Consider the following 22,520-nt stretch of genomic DNA (forward strand, 5'->3'; position numbering starts at 1 on the left):
AAAAGGAAGAATGATGCTGGATAGACAACCAATGGATACCCACCACAGCCCTGGAAGCTCATAGATAAATACTAAGCAGTCTCCATGCCATTGAAGATCTCCCAACCTAGTGTGGAAACTAATGGGTAATTACAATAGGATGCCATAAGCTCAGTAACAGAAGGCTATCCAATGTACAGAAGTAGCACAGAGGAGGAAGTGATTAGCTTTGTCTGGGAAGTCAGGGAATATTTCACAGGGGGAAACGTTTCCACTTTTAAAGGACAACCAGGAGTTCCCCAGGGGTCAGGGGAACGTTATGGACAAAGCCACCAGACCCCAGAGCAGTAGAGTGAGGTGGAAGTCCTGCAGATGCTTTATTCTGGCTGGAGAACAAAATGCAACAGGGGAGCAACTGTAGGTAAAGCCAGAGAGCTGGGCAGACTCAGAGCAAGGGCCCCTTGGTACTATGCTAGGAGACTGGATTTACATGAGCAGGGCCTGGGAAACCACGGGAGGCCTGACACCAGGAATGGACTTCAGATTTGTATGTTAGACAAGCTTTGACAACATTGTCTAGGATGGATTCAAGAGTCAGGACTGGAGGTGGGAGGACAAGTTACAGATAATTCGTTTACAGTGTAAACGCCCCATAAATACGTAGCTGTTAATACATAGCTGCTCAAGAAGGAGTAGGCCTTTTGCTCTCTTCTGTAAGATGATTAACTCTGGACTCAACCTCATGCTAGGGGTTGGGGTGAGATGCAGAATAATTCCATGGCATGGTCCTTGCCTTCAGCCAACTTCAGTCTTCTGGGGAGGACAAAAGAATGCAATCAATGTGAGACCTAGGCTTTAATAAGGATAGATTCCTGCATGGTCAGAGAGTACGCAGCAGGCAGAAGTTTGATGGAGGAGGCAAGACATGACACAGGCCTTGGAGAATTTGGAGTGGGAAGCTGTCTGCTAGGCAGGGAATATGGGCTTGAAGAGATAGGGACAGTCTGGGAGATCTTGAAAGCCATGTCAATATAGTCGTAGGAGAGGGAGGTTCATATTCCTTATGGAAGTGGAGCTCAATAAGGATAGAACCATCTCAAGAAGATAAGCCTGGCTGTAGCTTCACAAAGAACAGCTTGACCCCTAATCCTGGGGTCTGGGCTGGGCTTGTGACCCGGAGCACAGGGCGTGGAGTGAGGCATGGAGAAAGCAGACACAGGAGGGCATTCCATGGCAAATCTCTGCCTTAGTTCCCTTAACTTTCCTTTGCTTCTGCCAACAAGTTGTTATTTATCCCCTGCTTAGGGCTATTGTTTCTCATTCCTTTGCCCTTGAGGTGGCCACTGTCCCCTTCCTTTCTGCCATTCCATTTCCCTCTGTCCTTATCTTTGCCACTTCTGTCAAAATTTGGCTCTAACTGCCGGGAAGCCATATCTGAATAACCCTACCTGAGGCACTCCCTCCTTGGCTCCATGACCTCAGTCCTCTTCCTGATCGGTGAGTTCTGAATGAAAGGTGGGATTATGAGCCCTTGTAAGATATATGCATGTATCTACGGGTGGCACCTGCCTTCCCCAACAATACAAACCATCAGTCCTCCGGGAGGCAAAGTCAGCCTAGTCCTCATTCTTCATATGGATGAGTAGTTACTATGCAATTAGAAAATGCAGAAAATAAAGGGGACCTTTGTTCCTGGTTGCTTAATAATTTTTTTTTAAAGGTCTCCCTTCCTAGCTTGGGATCCTACAGAACTGGAAGCAGGCAAATAATGCTTTTGAACAGCTCTGATGGGCTGTTGAAATTAGATCTGTCAGGAGATGAGAACACCATGATGGCAACCACTCTGTGGCATAGGCTAAGAGGGTTCCAGGGAAAGGTATCTTGCAAGTGGTCAATAGAATGCTAGAGACACATCCTAGCCAATTTTAATAAAATAGTGAAAACATGTTAATAATAATAGCTCACATGTATTAGGAGTGAGCCAAGTCCTATGTCAGGCCCACCTGCCTTATCCCATTGAATTCTCATAACCCTATGAAGCGGGCACTACCATTCTCATTCCCATTCCTTTTAAAGATTTAAAAACTGTAGTTTGGAAAGGACAGGAGCTTATCTGAAGTGGCAGAGACAGGATTTGAGCCTGAGCCTAAACCTGTCGCCATGTGTCCTCAACCACTGTTAGCGGACGCCCCATCTTTCCAGCCCTGCAATGGCTGAGGCAGGCTCTGCAACCTTAAAACAGACACTCAAGAAAAAACCACAGCTGCTCTTAACTCAATTCTCCAAATCGGGGGAGGAGATAACCCCAAATCATTTACGAGCGGTCTCAGGAGGCAGTGTAAGTATTTTTTGCACCTGCTGCTGCTGTTGCGGACACTACCTGGCTTTGGCTGACATTTCTGATCAGGTTTCTGGTCCCTGAATGCACTCAAACCAATGTCAGACAAAGGAGGCCGCAAAAAGGCGTGGTCGGGTCAGAGGAAGCCAGCCTTAAGAGAATTATTGGAAGGGAAACTTCAGCTGAAACAAGGCTGAGGGAAGTTAGCCAATGCCCAGAAGCTAGGCGATGGAGCACGGCGGGCTTCTCCGGGAAGACAGACGTCCTCTGTAGGGATGAGTCAACATTCTTTCCTGTGGGCTGCGAGGACCGCATCTGGAAGGTCGCTGGGAAGCCCCGCCCGACCGAGGGGATTGGCTGCCCAGTTGCTGGGGCTTTGCTCTGAGCCAATGGTGGGGGGGCGGGGCTAAGGCGGGAGCCCCGGGCTTCTCGGCCAATCATCCTGCAGGGAGGCTGGGCGCCCGGTACCATGGCAACCACGAGCAAGGCCTCATTTGTTGTGTAGATGAGTAATTACTACACAATTAGAGAAAGCTAAAAATAAAGGGGCCCTTTGTTCTTGGTTACTTATTAATATTAATAAAATGGTCTGCCCAGGTCTGTGGTAAACAATTGATGCCTGGGTGCCTGTGGCAGAGGCTGGTGTAGCCGGGAAAGGCAGCCCAGCCCTGCTTGCCCCTGTTTCGAGAAGTTATTTCTGACTGTAACCTGGAGAGGGTGGGCTTCTGACCTTGGGGAGAAGAGGAGAGGCTCAGCATAACAGAAAGAGGATCCAGGATGCCCTGGAGTCGGTGTCAGTCACTGACTCAGGTGGAAGGGTGACGGCAGCATCACCATCCTTCAGAGAAAAGACAGACGCACAGTAGCAAACCAGACACCATGGACCAGTGTCAGAGGAAACCTTTTGTCGTTTTGCTATGTGCTTCTATGTTTTCTGACTCTTGATTGATCAGCTCCAGGTGTGTAAAGTAGTCTTTAAGTCTTCAGTGGACGTAGCCCCCAAGACTCCAGTGGCTCCCCCCACCCCTACACCTGGTTGAAAGGGCACATTCGGTTCAGGTTTGGCAATGACATGCCAGAGGTTTACACTGTGTTCCGGGTTGTCCCGGTGGCTCCCCATGCCCTGGCCTTCTAAGTTAAAGCACCCGAGAGGCTTGCTTTCTAGCCCTTACCCCTCCCAGGAGGAGAGGTGGCCTTGTTGATTACTCCAGTGAGGATGATTAACAGCTTAAAAAAAATAGAAGCAGCATAAGAGCATAGAAGGCAAAGTAGGAAATTGGAAGACTTGGTTCCAGGCCTGCTTCCACCTCTACTAAATGAGGATTTCAGACCAAAGGGTCCTTGGGGGCCATTTCAGCTCTACAGCTCTGTTTTGCTGCTGTTTCCAAAGCTCGAGATTCCTTTTCATTGGTGATAGGAAAGCAGTGACAGTGACAGTGCCTTAAGATCGGAGAGAACAGGCCAGGCATGGTGACTCACGCCTGTAATCCCAGCACTTTGGGAGGCCAGGGAGGCCAGTCACTTGAGGCCAGGAGTTTGAGACCAGCCTGGACAACATGGTGAAACCTCATCTCTACTAAAAATACAAAATCAGTCAGGTGTGGTGGTGTGTGCCGGCAGTCTCAGCTACTTGGGAGACTGAGGCAAGAGAATTGCTTGAACCTGGGATGCGGGGATCGCACTGAGCCGAGATCACGCCACTGCACTCCAGCCTGGGTGACAGAACGAAACTCCCTCTCAAATAAGGAGGGAAAAAAAAGATGTGAGAGAAGTGAATGGAGAGAGAGAAAGCCAAGAGGTTTCAGGCGATAGGAAACTTGGTGGGAATGCATTTGAAAACAGCCATGAATTGTTTAATGCATGAAAGCAATGGGAGGGACAGAAGCGTTTCCAGAACTGTGTGTCATTTTACAAATATGTCCTCAGACTTCCAGCCTTGGGTGTGGTTGATTAAATCTCTTAAGGTTTGACTCTGTGTGGATGGTATTCACAAATAATTGTGGACCTGTTAATAGCTGCTGTCAATGAGCAAATCAACCCAGAGATTGGGGCCAGTGCAGCCCCTCTTGAACTTTGCTGCCTGTTAGGATCACCCAGGGAGTTTTTAAACTGTGCAGTGGCCAGACCGCCCATCACAGACCATGAAACCCGAATCTAGCAGGGTGAGCCTCTGGCAGGTCCAGTGTGTAACACTGGGCTCCAGTATCATCATGTTCTTGCTAGATGTAAAGCTCCACACCATCTCTGTGGCTGTCACTGGTACCCCAGCCTCCTCTAACTGGGAGGTGGGGAGGTGCGGCTGGGATCTCTAGCCTGCTGCTGTGGAGCTCACAGCTCTCCTGCCTCCATTGGTCTTCCCAGTAGGGTCAGAAAGGCTACCCTCCAGGGTGGACCAAGGGGGTTTTATCCTCATAGAGAGACGCTTCCTATCTCCCCCAGGACAGGCTTGTCCTGGCTGACCTTAAGGGCCTGTACACGAAGAACTAGTAGCTTGCAGCAACTGTAAACAGAGAAGCAGCCGCCCTCCTTGACTGTCTGACCAATGGGGGCCTTTTGGTAAAGCTGGAGTTTGTTTGTTATTAAAGACCTAATTAGAAACATGAGAGGGAGCTGAATGGCTCTGTGCTTGGCTAATTAGTGACATGTATGCGCCTGCTTTGAACTTCAAGGACACAGAACTATTAGTGCTTACATCAAAAATGGATTAAACTCCTGGGCCTTTATAACCATTAAAGAGGAGCTGCTCAAGTAGAAAGTCTTTTGTGTGGGGCTTCAAGGGGCTGCCCTGGGATACCTTCCCCACCCCATCCTGCCCCCTGCCTGCTAGAGCCCCAGCAGCGAATTTTCTGTTAGATAGGATTGGGCGGTAAATATAGTTCAGTCCTAGGACTTGGCTGTCAGAAGAATGGAGTGGTCTTCCAGGATGGAGATCAGCTGTCTGGGTGGCCCCCCGAGTCCAGGCACTTTCGTGGGGTGGGGGTGGGGAGTTCTAGCCAGGGCCCAGGGTTGACAGGCTTGCTTTCCCTCTGGCAGCGCCCCCTCTGCTTCCACGCAGACCCCACCAGCACTGCATGCCTGCTTTGTGTTGCAAGTCTGGTTCTTTTGCCTGTGGCATAGTGGAGAGTGGCCCAGTCCTCAGGAGAGAGGCAGCCCCCTATCTCTTGGGACAGTCAGACCCTGACCTCAGGGAGCCCCCACCCTGATGGAAGAGATGTTTCCACTGCCAGGGAGCTCCCAATTTGGAAAGGGCAGCAGGGTCCAAGTCCTCAGGAGCTTCTACTACAAGGTTGGAAAACCTATTCTGTGTCCTTGAATTTGCAATTTCTCTGGGACGAAGAAAGAATCAAGTAAAACTGTGTCAAACTATGATTCCGGAAGGGACAACTGAGCAGCATAATTTAAAAAGCCTGTGCCTTCAAGGTAGAGTCAGATTTGGTCCTGTCTGAGATACTTGTGTGGCACTGGGCACATTCCCTAGCTGCTTGAACCCTTGGTCTCCTCATGTGTAACGGGTTACAGAGCTGCTCTTACAAGGTGCTTGGAGCATGAAAAATAACAGGTGAGAAACACCTACCAACATGCCTAGCAACACAGTAGGGGCTCGTAAGTATAAGCTGCCTTCCCAGCCTCACCCCTGCAGAAGCCACAGCTTCTAGAACTTTGTGCTTCTTGCCCATTGGTTCTCACCTCCGGGCCCTTTTGTCCCTGCTAGTATCGGGCTTTCCCACTTTCCTAACAGGGGCAGAGTTATAGCTCATTCTTACCTGGCTTTTCATCATGATTGAGAAGACCACGTTTGTCTGCCTCCTAAGTCTGTGCTCCTAACCTTGGATTTCATAGTGTTTTCTTTGAGCAGTAGTCTGTCTGCAGAAACTGGGCCTGCTGTGAGTGGAATCACTTATAAGACACAAGGGAGGCTCTGAGGCCCCTGGCAGGTGGCAGGCAGGGAGGTGGCTTTCAGGTTGGGAGTTAGTGTCTGAGCACACCTCAGACCAGCAACTTGAGAGGATGGTTCGGGGCATGCAGCAAAAAGCCAAACTGTTTTCTTTTTTGAAAAAAAGAGAGGTGAATGTGCCTCAAGGACAGAGGCAGTCACCAGATCAAAGCAAAGCAAGGGGACATTTTCAGGACTGAACTAGGAGAAACTTGGAGCCACCACACTGTTCAAGAGAGAATAGGGAGTTGTCTCCGGCCAGCAAGCTCCCTGTCTATTTCCTTTGGAGTCTCAGGCCCGGGAGGGTGGGATGAGGAAGCAAAGGCTCCAGTATCACCCAGCGGGGGCCAGCCCTCTGCCTTCACTCAGCTAAGTGCTGATGGTGGCATCTCGCCTCCCCAGGGCTGCGTGCACAGCTGCCGGGTGGCTTAGTGCAGCATGGCATGGGTGCCGCGGGTTCTGGGGAGACTCCTTGTCTGTTATTCCTTGCAAATTCTAACTTGTGTGGGCCTGGAGTCTGAAGCCAAATAATTTGAGGAAGAGGCAGCGGGATGTTAGTGTTAAGGACACCGCCTGCTTCAGCCAAACCATAAACATGTGTCTCCCGGGTTGGCTTCCCCTCCTCCTCCAAAGCCCTTTAGAGGCTCAGGGTAAGGTGTTGTTGAAGCATCTGTTATAGTGGAGAAGGATGAGGAGCACTATCTTGCGTTTGAGACTTGAAGCCTGGTCTGGTGAAGCCTGGCAGAGAGTTCATACCAGCAGAACAAACCCTGTGCCAGTGCCAGGCAGGAGTGACATCGTGTCATAGCACAGGGTCCCAGTGATTGCCTCGTGGCCTTTCCCTTCCCAGGGGCCCCCTCCCCGCTTGCCTCCTGGAAATCTGCAAACAAGCTCAGTCCCTCCGGGCCTTTGGGGGTTGAGAGAAACAGGAACCGACCTCGGCTCCAGAAAGTTCTTTCCTTGCCCTCATGACAAAAGCCTGATTTCTTTGGCCACAAGGCCATGGCCCATTCAAGGCAGCTCCATCCCCAGAATTTGCACCATGAGCAGACAGCTGTCAGCCGCTAGCCACCGTCCTCCCTCACCTACCTTCCCAACCCACCCGCCCCGAACCCCCCTGGCCTGGCCCTTTTAGAGGTTGAGATACACTTACAGACTCAAAGCAGGGCTGATAATAAAACATACCAGGAGGGCCGGCATGGTGGCCCACGCCTGTAATCCCAGCGCTTTGGGAGGCTGAGGTCAGCAGATCACCTGAGGTCAGGCATTAGAGACCAGCCTGGCCAACATGGTAAAACCCTGTCTCTACTAAAAGTACGAAAATTAGCCAGGTTTGGTGGTGCACGGCTGTAATCTCAGGTACTCAGAAGGCTGAGGCAGGAGAATTGCTTGAACCCAGGAGGCAGAGGTTGCAGTGAATCGAGATTGTACCACTGCACTCCTGCCTGGGCAACAAAGCAAGACTCTTCCCTGTCTCAAAAAAAAAAAAAAAAAAAAGTGCATCAGGATGGAAAGAGAAGGCACTGTTTTCTGTTGAGATTCTGTCTCAACAGAAATGCATGGTCCTAGCCACAAAGCCATTCTCAGATGGATCGTTTCTGGTGTTTGGGACTTTTTCCTTACACTGCTTTGAATGGTAGGGTGCTTCCCCCAACCCCAGCTTTACTACTCACTTGCTATATGAGGGTTTTAGAACTGCCTAATAATGATGTTATCTCCTGAGGGTTTTAGGGGGAGTGTGACTTGACCAGAAGCCAAGATTTTTCTAGAAAATAATTCACAAGTGTTAAGTGCTAATGTCCATCAGTTCCCTACTTGAGACAGGCCAGCATTAACCAGCAGACATAATCAGCACCAACCTCAGTGGTCTGAATCAGGTTAAGTTTTGAGAACAAGCAGAAACTACAACTTATCATAAGACTGGCGCCATTGTCACTGACATTTGGAGTGTCTGTGTGATGCTGGCTGCCCTGTCAGCCCAGTACATGCACAGACACTCACCATGTGTCCCGTGCAGCATATAAGAGGAGCCAGGCGTCTCCAGATACATCAAGACTAACATGATGTTGACACCAGGCTGAGTTTGTACCTCTCAGTAATATATCTGTTTGTATATGCAGACAGTGAAAAAGAAATCCCATCACATTGCTGTCTTAATCCTCTCCCAGTTTTAAAGTATTTTCCCCCTTACCTTCTGAAAGAGCCTGAATTTCAGCAGAGCTTTAAAAAATATATTGTGTATAAAATTGATTGCCCCTGCATCTGGGTCCCTGAACTGATTTGATTTTAATTTAGCATGTCACACAATTTTCCCAGGTTGGACATCACTGCTGGTCTTCCCTACCGGCCTCTCCTACCTTTAGGCTAAGCTCTAGAAGGGAAGCTTGAGCCAAGGATTGCTGGGACATAGCTGGCCGGGCAGACTCCTGGAGTGTAATCCTACCTTGCTCTGCTCGAGACATGTCAATTCATAACCGAATGTTCTCCTTCCATTATCAGAAATAGATTTTATCTTTTCATGCAGACCTTTCCCATTTGACCATCTGCATTAATTTACAGTGGGCACTGCTTTCAGAGGACACATGAAGGAAACTGCAGAATGGGGTCCCCAGTTCTGTTCCCTAGGAAGGCCTTTGGCTGCCCAGTTGCCAAAACTCAGAGCCCTCTAGCAAGGAGTGGCTGGCTGTTCAGAGGGACTCATGCAAGGCCTCACTGTTGACAGCCAACTGCCATTATGGACCCAATGTCCACTGAGGAATGGCAGATGGCCACTCTTGATCTTTGGAGAATATGATTTCTGATTGGGAACATAGGGTTCCCTGAGAGCCCTGAGAGTTCCCCACTTGCCTGGAGGAATTTCTTGCTAACAGGGGAGACAGAGTCCTATACTGTGGAGTTTTAAATCAAAGCAGATACAAGCATGACATAGACAAGGTGGAGGTAGAGGTGAGTGTTGGAGGGTGTGATAACTTTATTACGTTTCTTTAAATTTCTCTAAAACAGAAGTCCTAAAATTCAGTATGATGGATTAACAGAGCCTCTGCCCTCATAGACTATCACACAGGCTTATGACCGCGCCTGCCTTCAGTCCTCCATCCTGTCAGGACTGGGGGTTGGGAATGAGGACCATGATACCAGTCAGCCCAGATCCCTTCTGAATTGGGCTTGGCAAGGGTGGGCCCTCCATTGCATTTGCCTCGCCTGAGCCACACACACTGGCTGTGCAGGGAAGGGTCTCTCTCCCTGAAATGTGCCGGGGCCGCCTCAGTCTCCTGCTGGAAATGAAACCTGGCAGCAGCAGATAATTCACAAAGCAGATGACTGAAACTGTCTTGAGGGCCAGCCCTGGTCCTTGCAGAAATGGAGACCCACCAAACCAGGAGCTGGGTCTGGGGCTGGAGCTTGGTGGGCCCCTGGCTTGTCCCAGATATGTGAACTGAGCTCATCTGGAAAGGATTTTGAAAACAGTTCCTTTCTCTGAATCGGTAATAATCCAATTTTCAGGCCTAGGAACTAGAGGTGTGCCCCTCATTGTCCTGGCTCTAGCCTTTTGCGTTGGGTCCAGTGACATCACTTAGGGACAACACAGAAATTATTGGACTAGACTTCCATACCTTTTCTAGACCTACAGTGAGGCTGTTCTGATTCCTACCACTTCCCCACCCTCCATGCCTAATTCCACTCTCAGCCCAGCCCCTTCTGACCACAGCTGGGCAGAGCCACATACTGGCCAAACAGCAAGCATCTCACCTGTCTTGCTTTAGAACCCAAAGGAAAAGGTATCCAGTAGCTTTGGGTTCCACCCTGGCAGGTGAGAGTCTAACCCTTGCAGGTGAGAGGAATTACCTGTAGCATCCATCTCTATTAAGATCTCCAGGATAAGATTCTCAGGCTTTTCCAGGTCAGCCATCAGACTGTTTTACTGATGGGCAGGAAGTTTCTCCTTTTATTCAATGTGAAAGACCACCAACCTTCATTCAAGGGCACCTCCTCTTGCCATCCCTGGTGAGATCCTGTGTCCTTGCAGTTCTGCCTCCCATTCCCAGGAGGCCTTTCTTCAGGCCCAAGATGATTAAATGCACCAAACGGATAAATTGGGTCCTTTTGTAAATCACCTCCTGATTCATATGGCGATTGAATTGCATTTTCATGTATCAGATTTTCCTAGATCTGCATGTGGTACCTGCCTTGTTGGGCGCTGCGTGCCTAACTATTTCAGAAATAGGGTATATTTGTTTTAAACTTGACAACTTACAGAGCACTTTCTCTTTTTCATTCTTGAAGCAGCCCCATGAGTCAGATTGAATAAGGAAAGCATCACTCACTTGCTGCAGATGAGGACTTGGGCTTGTGAGCTGCATAGCCCAAGGCGCCTGACTGTAAGAGCAGAGCTGGGGTCACAGTCAGGTCTTCTGCCTCCGAGTCCAGTGCTCCCTTTCTCGACATCATTGCTGCCTCTCTGCGGGTGCCACCTTGACAGGGAAAGCCCAGAGGATACTGGGGAGTAGGGATGAGGAGCAGAGAGAAACCTGCCTAGAATTAAGCTGCTGCAATGGACACTGCTAATGAATTGAACCTGATCACCACAATGAGGCCCCAGACTGCCACCCTAGAGCAGGGCTCATCCCAAGCCACTTAATGCTCGTAGCTCCTGCAACAAAAATGCCAAGATGTTTGCAAGATGTCCTCTTCTGGGACGGGAGTCATAATATCCAATTTATAAACCTCAGCACTGTTTATTTATTCAGCAAATTGTACTCCCTCCCCACATCCCCCACACACCCCCTAGCTGAGCAGTAGACAAGGTGCCCTTGATCACCAAGAGCCACAGCCCATTCCCTCTTCCCAAGCTGATCCTAGTATATAGGACCAATTCTGGCCCCTCAAAATAAGTCTCCATGCCTCGGGAAAGACACCCTTCGCTTAGAAAGATCATTGAGAATAGACTGGAGAATGACTTTTACAGAAAGCCCCCTCAGGTCAGAGATTTGGCTTCATACCTTCCCCCACCCCCACCCCTGCTCCCCACCTCTCAGAGGGAAACGCGGTTCTCAAATGACCCCCTTTCCTGTGTAGCCAGCCAGCGTTCAGTATGTGGAGTTACGCTGACTTTGCGAAAGAAGGAAATTGCTTTGTCCCTAATGCCTTCCCACTGTCAGACGGCAGGAACAGCTCCTGACAAGTTTATGTGCCAAGTGGCAGTCCCCGTTCTCTCCTAAGCAGCGAGAGCTGTTGCTTTTTATGAGGCTTCTCAAAGATGCATGGGTTTCCAGATGGCTTGTTCCGGGACTTTAACATGCTTTCTGGAGCCTGGGTCTTCTGCTCACGGAGACAGACAGAAGTGTTGACGGTGGAAAATAGAGGCTCCTCTCTTCCATGCGCCCAGCCCTCAAGGGTGCAGGTTCCACTGCCCAGAAGCCTAGCTAGAGAAAGGGTACCAGCCCAGAACTGGGTGCTTATTGCCTGCCGGATGCGCCCTCTAGCGGGGACCCAGCAGCCCTGTCTTTCACCCCCAGCTGGGGGATATCTGCAAGGTGACTTTGAGCTGCGGCTGGGGCATTGTGATGAGCAAGTGCATAATAAAACGGGACTTGGGATTTGAAAGCTGCATTCTAATACAGTGTCTTCTCCACGGTGATTTTAGTGTCGTTTGATGGAGGATGACTGAGCAAGGAGGGGTGATGTAGACCTAAGATGAGCTGCTTATTGTGAAATTCCCTTCAGGCCGACTCAGAAGCCGCAGGCCTCCCTGCACACGGGAATGGGAGAGGTTGCCAAGGACAGGCAGACTACCAACACCCTCTTGTCTTCTAAGCCTACGGAAGGGGGCATTTCTGGACAGCACCCTTCCGTGGGCACACTACATCCTGTCTCCGAAGCTGCCTCTGCTGGCGAGATTAGTGTCTAGGAGGCTTTCCTGCTGGAAGAAACCTAACCCTAAACCTGCTTCTCCCCACTCACTAGTTAGGTGGCCGCCCAACATCTTCCTGGGTCCACATCCGGCCAGACAAGAAAGAAGCCAAGAAATCTTTCCTTCCATCTTCCACTGCGCCTCCTTGTGCTCACCCCATCCTGTTACCCTCAGATGGAACGGGCTAATCAGTTCATTTGTATAGAGGAGGATTTCAGCTGCCTGGACAAAACCAGGAGTCCACTGTCCAAGCTGCTTCTGTTTTCCTGAGCTCAGAAGAAAATAGTGTGTTAGACTAAGATAATGGTACCTTTTGAATATCTCAGCTTGGCATTTGGCTCCATGAGGGAGAGGGCCAAATGTTATCTGCAAGTTGAATCTTCCATATTCAAAAATCTCAGTCTCTTTTGTCTGCCAGTGCATTCCCAAATCAGCCATTCACTTGCTCTAAGCCTCTGTAATTTGTTTTTTTCTTTTTCTCTTTAACCTGCTCTTCCATTGGCCAGTTTATTCATTTCTCAGCTACAGCTTCAAAGGGGCTCACCTTCAGGCTTCCCGCCCCGAGGGCATCCAGAGGGAACAGTTTCCTTTTCTCTGCCGAGTCAGGAGCCAGGCCCAGCTTGATTTGGTCTCCTGTGTTTCTTTGTATCTCTGTCTCAATCTCCTGCCAGTCTGCCTTGGGTGCCTGTCAGTCTCTTCCCATCCCTGTGACAAGCAGGTGAAAATTCATCCACTTCTGGCTCTTCCAGGCCCACCAGAACTGAGGGCCTCAAACCAAGGGCAAGGGAGGGGCCAAAGTCAGGAGTGACCCCACCTGCGTGGATGTTCTTTGCCTCTGCCATTGAAGGAAGCTGGTCACAGGACAGAGGGGGAGAGGCCAAGGAAAGCAGAAGGGAGAAGTGATTGTTGCAAGGAGCCAAAGATGTGAAAGTGTGACACTCAGAATGTCTGTTCTTTAAGACGTGTTAGCTGTAGCCCAAAAGTAGCCAGCCCAGACTCACCTTGAGGCTTCAAAATCAATAAGAACTTCCTTTCACAATAAAAAAAAGAAATATTTTCCATTTTGGAAGAGAAAATAAAGTTTAAACTATTCAGGGGAAATAAAACTCAGACGAAATTAACCTGGTTAACCTGGTTGACAGGCCGCGGCCCTCATTAGGGTCAGAATGATGGGACTTGGTGCGGGGGGAGCCAAGGCAGTGTCACTTTCCACTGCCCCCTGATCTGTAACCCCACCACTCTCTGGATTTGTGCGTGTCAAGTCCCCTCTCTTTGTAGCAAAGGTATATCCTGAGCTTGCTGCTCCCAGTCTGGAGTTGGTATTACAGGGTAACTAAGGGAAAGCGGGCATTTTGGTCAGCTATGGTTTAGCTATGAATTGGTTCAGTCGGTATGTTTTACACTCATACTTCTTTGTCTTTTTTTTTAAACAAAAGGAAAAAAAGTTTAAGTCCCCCCTTTCCTTCTCCTGCAGGAGGTGAGTGTGTGGGTGTCCTATAGAACCATTGGCTTCCACCCCAGCTCTGGCCCCAGCCTCCAGGTTTACCATTCCCACCCATCCCTCCCTCCATCCCCTTCTCTCCACCCCAAAAGGAAACCCTCTGCCGCCATCATTACTGTTATGTCAAGATGCCCAAACTCTCCATGACATATCCCATCCTCCGACCACGTTCAGTATCGATGACTTTCATGCAGGGATATGGATGGGAGGGGCGGGAAGGGAGGGAGTAGCCAGTGGGGAGGGGGGAGTGGTGGGGGTGGGATGGAGAATGGAGATCTTTTTTGTCTTTTTTTAAAAAACAAAACAAAATTGTCATTTAATGGATCCAAAAACAAAAAAGCAAAAGTGAAACACACACACAAAAAAAAGATCAAAAATCCCCTCTGCAAAGATTTTTTTTTCCTGGACACAAATTGCTTTGCTTCCTGTCACGTTATAATATCAATATTAACACAATGTGTAGTCTAAACCTAGTTCCTTTGTAGTTTGCATGGGATGTGAATGCTGTCTCAACGTGCCCAGATCTAGAAGACTGCATGAGCATCAATTCAGATGTGAAAAAAAAAAAAAAACTTTCTCTTTCTCTCTCTCTCTTCCATATATATCTCTATTTCTATTGTGATAATTTGGTGGGCAGTGAAGCACCTCCGGTTGGTTGCCGTAGTGTGTTGAATGATCGTTTTTTTATTCTCTCTATTTTTGGAGCTCCAAGCTTCTTAGTAGTAGCCTGGGCTGAGTATTCTTGAGTCCCTGCTGATGTTTTCGCATGGCCTTGGTTGAGTGTTAGAAGTTGGGCCTCAGCTGTTTTTCTGAAGTGTTTGGCTTGTAATGACCGGTGCATGCCTGGCTTCTGGCCTCATACCCAGCTCTATTCTCTGCACACCAGTCCTGAATAGCTACAGTGCTCAACCGAATTTTGGCGCGCCCGCTTCCCCGGCAGGCTCCAACCCGGCGCGGCCCGGAGGCTTCCCGGGGGCCAACAGCCCAGGACCTGTCGCCGATCTCTACGGCCCTGCCAGCCAGGACTCCGGAGTGGGGAATTACATAAGTGCGGCCAGCCCACAGCCGGGCTCGGGCTTTGGCCACGGCATAGCTGTAAGTACCTGCCTTCCCCTGCCCTCCTGCCTCCTCCTTCCTGACCAGCTCCCCGTGGCCTGTGGGTGTTCCAGGAAAGCCCAGAATGGGGGGCGGAGGAGAGGACAGAGGGTCCCCATCAGCATTACACCAAGCTCCCGAGGGCTGAAGCCTCCGTCATCTTAGACATGTCCCGAGTGCCTCTCGTGTGGCTATGTGATGGAGCAGAAGGAGCGAGGGCAGGTTGGGTTCAGATCACCACTCCGTCACCTTCACACTGTTCAGCCTTGAGCTACTTCGATAACCCATCTGAATCTCCTTTCCCTGGCTGCAAACCCAGAAGCAGTATTCTTTCCTCAAAAGATCATGGGAGGATTATTCAACATAACGTCACATGCTGGCACGTAATAGGGCCTCAGTAGCGGCCACCTTCCTTGATCCCCCTTTTCTGGACACTGTCATGTGGGCTGGGACCTGAGAGCTGGGAAATGTCCCAGCTCCCCCACAGAGTAGCAGCCTTAGTTGGTAGAGCCCCTGGTCGAAGGTCCAGTGGCAGTGCTGAAGCCTGGGAGGTGGTGTGGGGGTCCAAGCCCTCTCCCAGGCAGTTTCCTTTGCTAATGTTTCTTACAGTTTCCAGGTTCCAAGTAAGTTCCCATTTGCATTCTTTAGCTGCAGCACCCACCCCTTGAAGGCCAGATGCATTTGATATTTGTAATGCTCTGTGGTTCTATAATCTGACTAATCCAGGCAATGGAAATTTGCTTAACAGATTTGCATGCTGTTTTCAGATTGTATTGTTCTTCTCCCTCCCGGTGTGTGTGAGCATGAATGTGCCTGAGCCCACTTGCTCGCTGTCCCTTCCATTTTGGAAACAGAAAATTGGCCAACCTGTGCCCTAGCCAACCTCAGCATTTTGGAGGCAGCTTGGTTTTGAGCTAAGATGGGTTCATCTGCAGTCCCAGGCCACACACTCTGTTTCTGGGCAACAGTTGGCAAGCCCTGCCTTCAGCGCCACGCTGCGGAGAACAAATCACATGCAGACAGTCCAGGGCACCAAAGTGGCTTCATTCATGCCCCCTGGCATTGGGAGCCACAGATACACACACACACACACACACACACACACACACACACACACACACACCTGCCGGCCCTGACCTGTGCCGTCTGGGTCCTTGTTCAGTTCCACTCCAAGCCAGTATCACTTACATCAGTAGTTTGATGAATCCAATCCCCTCTGATCAACTGTGGTACCAAATCCAGAATATTATTATTCACCTGACAGCCGCTCAATTTAGGAGACCATCTATCACCACTTAGAGCACAACTCATTTCCATATTCAGCATCCAGAAACACAGACTTGATGTGTTCTTGAAAACCAGGGTCTTTTGACCTTTGGCCTGTGATGTTTTTCTGAAATAACCAGAAAGCATCCCAGTTTGTCTGCACTGGGATTTCTTCTCCCCAGCTAGAGCCACTGGGACTGCGGACAGAGACTTATCTTTGCACTCTGGGGTTCAGGGCAACCGTGCCCATCATTTGGGGCACAAATCCACCCCAAATGGATTTTTTTCCCACCATCCACCCACACCTCTGAATCTGGCTTTTGGTGTTCCCCTAGGTAAGCAGACAGGCTTGGTAGGGGCGGGGGCGTGGGGACTAGGGGGTTGGAGCTGGGGAGGATGTCATCCTCGCCCCTCATGGCACGGTGTCTCAGAATTACATATTCATGCTGGCAACCACAGAACTAGTCCTAGAGATAATTTCCTTTCTCAGAATATGACAATCTGTTCCCATGTATAGCGCACTGATGACCTTAACAATTGTGCAATTTTAGGGACCTTTGATTGCAACGGCCTTTACAAATGGATACCATTGAGCAGGTGCTTTCGTTGCCATCTCACTCTGAGGTATTACCGTCTCTGCCATGTGTCTCTGCCCTGCCGGTGTGTCCGTACATGTATGTCCATGGGTCATACATGCACGCGCGTGCCCTGTCTCATCACATCCACATCTCTCTCTCCTCTTTCTGGATCCCTTTTCAGGAGGGCGGGGGCAAAAACAAATCCAGTCTTTTAATCTCTCATCCCTTCCTCCAGCTTTTCATCATGACCCCCATCTTTTTGACTCTCTTTTTTCCTTGATTTGGTTCTTTAGATTCTTTTTCTGTATCTTCCCCACCCTTCATCTTTCTCTGTCTTGAAATACAATCAAGAGTGTGGGAAACTGGAAGGAGATCTTGTGCTGCAGCCCGTCCCAGGGGGATGGAGGCAGGGAAGCCTTGGGCTTCTGCTAGGCCTGGAAGCAGCGATGGAGGCTGGGGCCACCCACTCCTGGAGGTCCTTTGAGCTGACCCTGTGGGTTGCTGGGCCCCTGCAGCTCCCCCGGGCTTGCTGGGGCCCAGCCAATGGGGTTTATGCAGTCAAACAGCCAGACTCCATCTTTTAGTGAAAAGAAAACATTTTTGCCAGTAACTACTGAGTAATTATCCAGATTACCGCCCGAAAAGCAAATTAAATTAACAACATCACCTGTGTAACGTGGATTTGGATCCCTGCCAGTTTCCTAACCTTTTAAACTGAGCTTAAGTTAATTAAACCTTTTAAAAATCACTTTGATGGGGATATGGAGGGGATGGAACAGAGGAGAGGGAGGTTGGGGCAGTGAGGAAGCCCCTTGCCACACACTTTTTTGGAAATGAGTATCTGTCCTTGGAAAGAACACCAGCAAGGGAGAGGGCTTGCCTTGCGAAAGCACTAGATGTGTACTGTGTCAGCACATTAGTTTGTGAGGTTGGAACATGGATCTGTCTCTGTTAAAGCAAGGGTGACAACTGAGGCCAGGAAATGGATCCCACTCAGAAATCCCACTGGGGCATGAGAGCCTTTCACTCTTAGAGTTGGCATGCAGGAGAAGCCAGGCTGGACATGAACTGGCCACTTTGGGCTTACGCTTAATTGGATGCCCCTCTCGTAGAGAGGGATTGCTCCTGGCTCCTGAGTTGGACCAGTTGGAGAACTGAGTTGAGTTGAGCTCCATGAATCTCTTGGATTTCTCTAATGTTGCTGCTAAGGGATCACCTCAACTAATGCAACTGCCTCTGTTAACCAAATAAACCATGTGTGTGAATTCTCCCGCCCCTCGCCTCCACTTCCCCTTGAGCACTGACCCAGCCATTGCTGGCCAGAGCCAGAGGCCACTAACAGTTTGAAGGAGAGCTACTCGCTACTAATTAAGCTGGGTTTGGGGGCCCAGAGGAAGTCAAGTTTCTCTGAGAGCAGGGACAGCTGATATAACCAAGAATTCTGGAGACTGAAGATGGCTCCAGCCCTTTGTGGAGTCAGGTGAAGAGGGGATTAAACAACTACCAGGCACAGCAGACCCTTGAAAGGCCAGACACTGGGGCTGCTGGTGCTCCTCCCTACCTCCCCTGGAAGAGAAGGAATTGGGTAGGGCTTCTTGCCCACAGCTCCATGCACTCCCAAGGCCACTAAAGCCTTTCTATAGGGGTGGGGCAGGGTGGAATGGGATGGGGGAGGCTTCTACCAGCCCATCCTTCCTCATCTAAGTCCAGGACTCAATTTCCAGAGGACGAAGTAGCCAAGTGTATGATAGCAGCTCACCCTCTTCCAAAATGGATTAAGTGAGCTAATAGAGTCACATGGCTGCACCGCAGCAGTTAGGAAGGACTGGTCAAACACACCCATTGTCCCCAACACAGGTGACCCTCTGACATTCAGCGCCATCCACAAAAGAGGAGCCCAGGCCTCTGCTCCGCCCCCCATCAATTCAGGGAGACTCAGTGAACAAATCTCTGAATCCTGGGCCGTTTTGTTTCCTGTAACCAGAGCTGGTTATTTGTTGTAATGTTTTAAGTGTCTTCACCTTGAGTTTTTATATGATCTTTTAGTGTAAGTTTGCATTTAATAGTTATTGATGGGTATCTAATAAAGGCAAAAGTTTGTGGGTTTGTTTTTTTTTTTTTTTTTTTGAGACGGTGTTTTGCTCTTATTGCCCAGGCTGGAGTGCAATGACGTGATCTCGGCTCCCCGCAACCTCCGCCTCCTGGGTTCAGGCAATTCTCCTGCCTCAGCCTCCTGAGTAGCTGGGATTACAGGCATGCGCCACCATGCCCAGCTGATTTTTTGTATTTTTAGTAGAGACAGGGTTTCACCATGTTGACCAGGATGGTCTCGATCTCTTGACCTCGTGATCCACCCGCCTCGGCCTCCCAAAGTGCTGGGATTACAGGCGTGAGCCACCGCGCCCGGCCTGGGTTTGTTTTTTTTTTTAACATTTAGCTTTGAAAACAGAAGATGAAACAGAAAAAAGGTATCTCTGGTCAATGTGCAGTTTGCCCGTCTGGCTGCAATCTTTGTGACCACATGTCCCACCATTAACCTCCAGAATCCTATGGTACTGCATCCAATCAGCAAGATGAGTTGAAGCCTTGTCCTCTCCCCTGTGTCAGGCATGGTTTACATGTCAGGTTTCCCAAGCTGTGATCTCAGCAAGCTTCTAGCCAGGCTGTTTTCACACGTATCCAGTAGTCCAATTAAGTCCATCTTTGAAACTCTAGTTGAAGCAGTGGAGTAAATCACATGCTTGTCTGACACTTCTTTCTCCTTCCCCCTCCCCTCCACTTTCTGTTCTCTTCTGGACATCCTGGCCTTCCCCGCCCTGCAGAGCATACCTGGATGTCCAGGCAAGACTGGGCGAAGTTTCTGAGTGGCCCTTTGTTTAGGTGATGTCCGCAGACCTGGACCCCCACCAGCCTCACTCCCCATCCCAACCAGAGATGGTTCACTTCGGATCGAGGGTTGACTACATCTCATCATCTCATGAATCTGCTGTGATATAAGCCAACAGCTTTTAAATGTGTATATAACCCATGATTTTGGTTTTGTTTTGTTTTGTTTTTCTTGGTGGTCTCCCTCTCCCTTCCTCTCTTCCCATTCTCCTTTTAAATCTCTTTGAATCACATTTGGTAGTGATTTTGACTTAGTCCAGTAGTCACATAGCTTTAATATCTAGTTCAAAGCTAACCATAGTATAATTGTTATATTAAGGAGTTATTTTTTTTCTTAAAAAATTTATTTTGCTTGTTTTGGTTCTGTTCTCACTTTTAAAGGATGCTGAGATGGTAATATTACTCTCCATATTTTGGTACCAATTCTGAGACTATGAATTTTCAGGTGGAACTTTAGCACACACTGAAGCAAAGTTGTAAAGTGCGGGGCGGGAGGTGGGCATGAGTTTTCTATTTTGCGTTGTAGAAGAAGTGACATGTAGTGAGCTAATTAACAGACTCTCTAGCAGTTCTTTTTGTGATGTCTCTTTGTTAATCTGAGTATATCTATTTTCGGCAATAAGGTAAGGACGACAGTGTTTCAAGTGTCCTCCTTTTCTATAAGTGCTTTTTTTCTGTTGAAAGAGGTGATATTATAAGGTTTTTTGAAATTGTGAATTCTAAAAAAGAAATGTTGTAAATACAATTCCATTAACTACATAGAAACTATTAAGAAAGAGAGAATCAAAAATATTTTTGTGAGGGAGTTGGTCCCAGGCAGTTTGATGCTCTGTGGAAGGAGGCGGGAAGGGAATGTTGGCCAAGTCAGTTACTGAGATGAAGAACGCCCAGCTGCCAGGACCACCCCAGGACAAGTTAGAGCACTGTTTAGCTCCTTTGTCTGTGTGATAGACCTAAGAACTGTATTAGTGTCATACCAGCCTATTAACCTCTCGTCTGTGCACAGCTTCAAATGTTACCGTCTAGTTAGATTTTTATTTAAAATATGAAAAACTGCTTTTCCCAAGACGTTTTTTAAAAACAAAGCTACAATTTTAATATTTAACATATTTAAAGTTTCAAAGCACACCTGTTTGGCTTGGGTGGGGGTGGGGTGGGGGGGACATTCTTTTTCAGTCTTAATTTTTAAATATTTGATCATTTTCTATTGTCCAATCATTTCAGCACCTCCAAAGGTCCCTAGGACACTTTGCCTCTCTTCTCCCCCTGCCCCCCACCCCGCTCCCAGATCTGGGGGCCTATGGGCCAGGAGTGGATAAGCCTGCATTAATATAACCTTTCTCCATTCACTTTCTATTTACAAATTAGGAAGGCAACCTTTTGGTTTATATATTTTTTTTAATACCTCAGTGCTGCAAGTATCACCAGAGAGGCTATGGAAGAATTTTTTTTTAATTTATTGTAGATGTAAACAGAATTTTAAAAATAAAAAGTATAAACATCACTGCACTGTGACTGGTGGGAAAAACTGACAGTTTCCTCTTTGCACATGTTTAACATTTGGCTGTTATAATATATGGTCCTCAGTTGGGGAAAGATACTTATGATGAAGGATATTTTTTAATTTAACTTTTTTTTTAAATATTGGTAATAGGTCGGCAACAGCAACTATAGAAGTACAACTCAATAGATGGCATTAAAACATATTGTAGTGTGGATATATATTTTTCTTTTTTAAAATGTGATCTTGACGTTTTATTAATATTTTTTAAATTGTTACGTTTATAAATTTGGTACTTAAGGCACAGCCAGTATGAGACACTGAATGCGACATTTATTATAAAGAGCTGCTGCACTCCTATTTTTATAAATTTTACTAACAAAGTAGACTAATGTAGACATTCACAGACATGGTAGGGCAAAAGCATCTTCAAACTATAGACTTCAAAATGCTAACTCAGAAAGAAAGAAAAAAAGCCTTTTTCAATTCTGATGAAACAGCAACAACATTTTTTTTAATTAAAAAAATAATCATGTTCTTTGTTTTTCTAATAAAATGTTAGGTTGTTTGGTGAGGTTTTTTTTGTTGTTGTTTTTTCTTTGTTTCTTTTCTTTTCCCCCAAACAACCAGATTAAGTAAAATGCTGAGCGCTTTTAAAATATCAAAACTTGTTCAAGTCGTAAAACAACAAAACAGAAGTTTTATTTAAAAGTTAAAAAAAAAAAAAAGAAAAAATAGTAAATTCCCAGAAATTCAGTGTTTAGACTAGGGAATTTGATTCCTATTTTGTCCATGTTGGTGATGTACTGTACTTCCCTTCCTTTTCTCTGCATCCCCCATCACCTCATAGAAGACTCTTTGTTGATCATTGTATGTTAATAATGTATAAAATGGCTATCTTGTAAGCGTGCTGTCCTGGTACTAGTGTAGCGACTTTTTTTCTCCTCTTTCTTCTAGTACATATTGATAGATATAACATAATTAAGGTTTAAAAAAATTAGACATAGTTATTCAGATTTAGGACCAGTAAGGATAGAACTTTCTCTTATTTATGAAAAACAAGAAATCCTAATAATTTTGGGGCAGTTTTTTCCTTTAATTGTTTTTCTTTCAATTTCAAGTTTAATTTTGTTTTAGCTGATCTGATGTGGTTTCAACTAACCCACGGTCTTCTCACCATGTTAAAATGCCGGCGGACTCTACGGCGTTTTGTAGATCCCCCCCCCACTGTGAAGGGGTGCCATACTACCTTAAATGCTAATGCTAGATATGCAAAACTGGATTTTTTTAATTTATTTTTTAAAAGAGGGAGGCATGGTATATTAAAATGATTTTACTAAGAGAAAAAATATTTTTTTAAGAATGCTCAGAAGAAATTGATAATCTGTGTGAATATGTTTTAGATGTTTATATACCTTTTGAAGAGACCCAGTAGCCCATAGCACAAATCTTGTGGAAATCCGATATGTTTTAATGTGGCTACCTAGGTTAAGGTTCACGTTAGTCCCCCCATCCATCTAGAAGTCCATTT

General features: G+C 47.7%; 1 protein-coding gene across 8 annotated transcripts in view; it reads left to right on the top strand.

Moving 5' to 3' along the window:
• MSI2 (musashi RNA binding protein 2) overlaps nucleotides 1–22,520 on the top strand; it is a 433,947-nt gene that overhangs the window by 409,397 nt on the left and 2,030 nt on the right. For 4 of the 8 annotated variants that reach the window (XR_005201910.1, XR_005201911.1, XM_017538839.2 and 1 more), the window contains 3 exons: nucleotides 14,604–14,758; nucleotides 16,576–16,648; nucleotides 19,425–22,520. The exon at nucleotides 19,425–22,520 is cut by the window's right edge. Coding sequence is in view for 6 of the 8 variants with exons in the window: in XM_017538839.2 (XP_017394328.1) it covers nucleotides 14,604–14,758; nucleotides 16,576–16,617 (197 nt within the window). In the remaining 2 variants the exon portion in view is untranslated. Of the gene's footprint in view, nucleotides 1–14,549; nucleotides 14,759–16,575; nucleotides 16,649–19,424 lie in introns of all 8 variants that reach the window. The other 4 variants (XM_017538835.2, XM_017538837.2, XM_037742126.1 and 1 more) reach the window with 3 other exon arrangements.

Source organism: Cebus imitator, unplaced genomic scaffold (assembly GCF_001604975.1).
Source record: "Cebus imitator isolate Cc_AM_T3 unplaced genomic scaffold, Cebus_imitator-1.0 Scaffold115, whole genome shotgun sequence".
NCBI classification, from domain to species: domain Eukaryota; kingdom Metazoa; phylum Chordata; class Mammalia; order Primates; family Cebidae; genus Cebus; species Cebus imitator.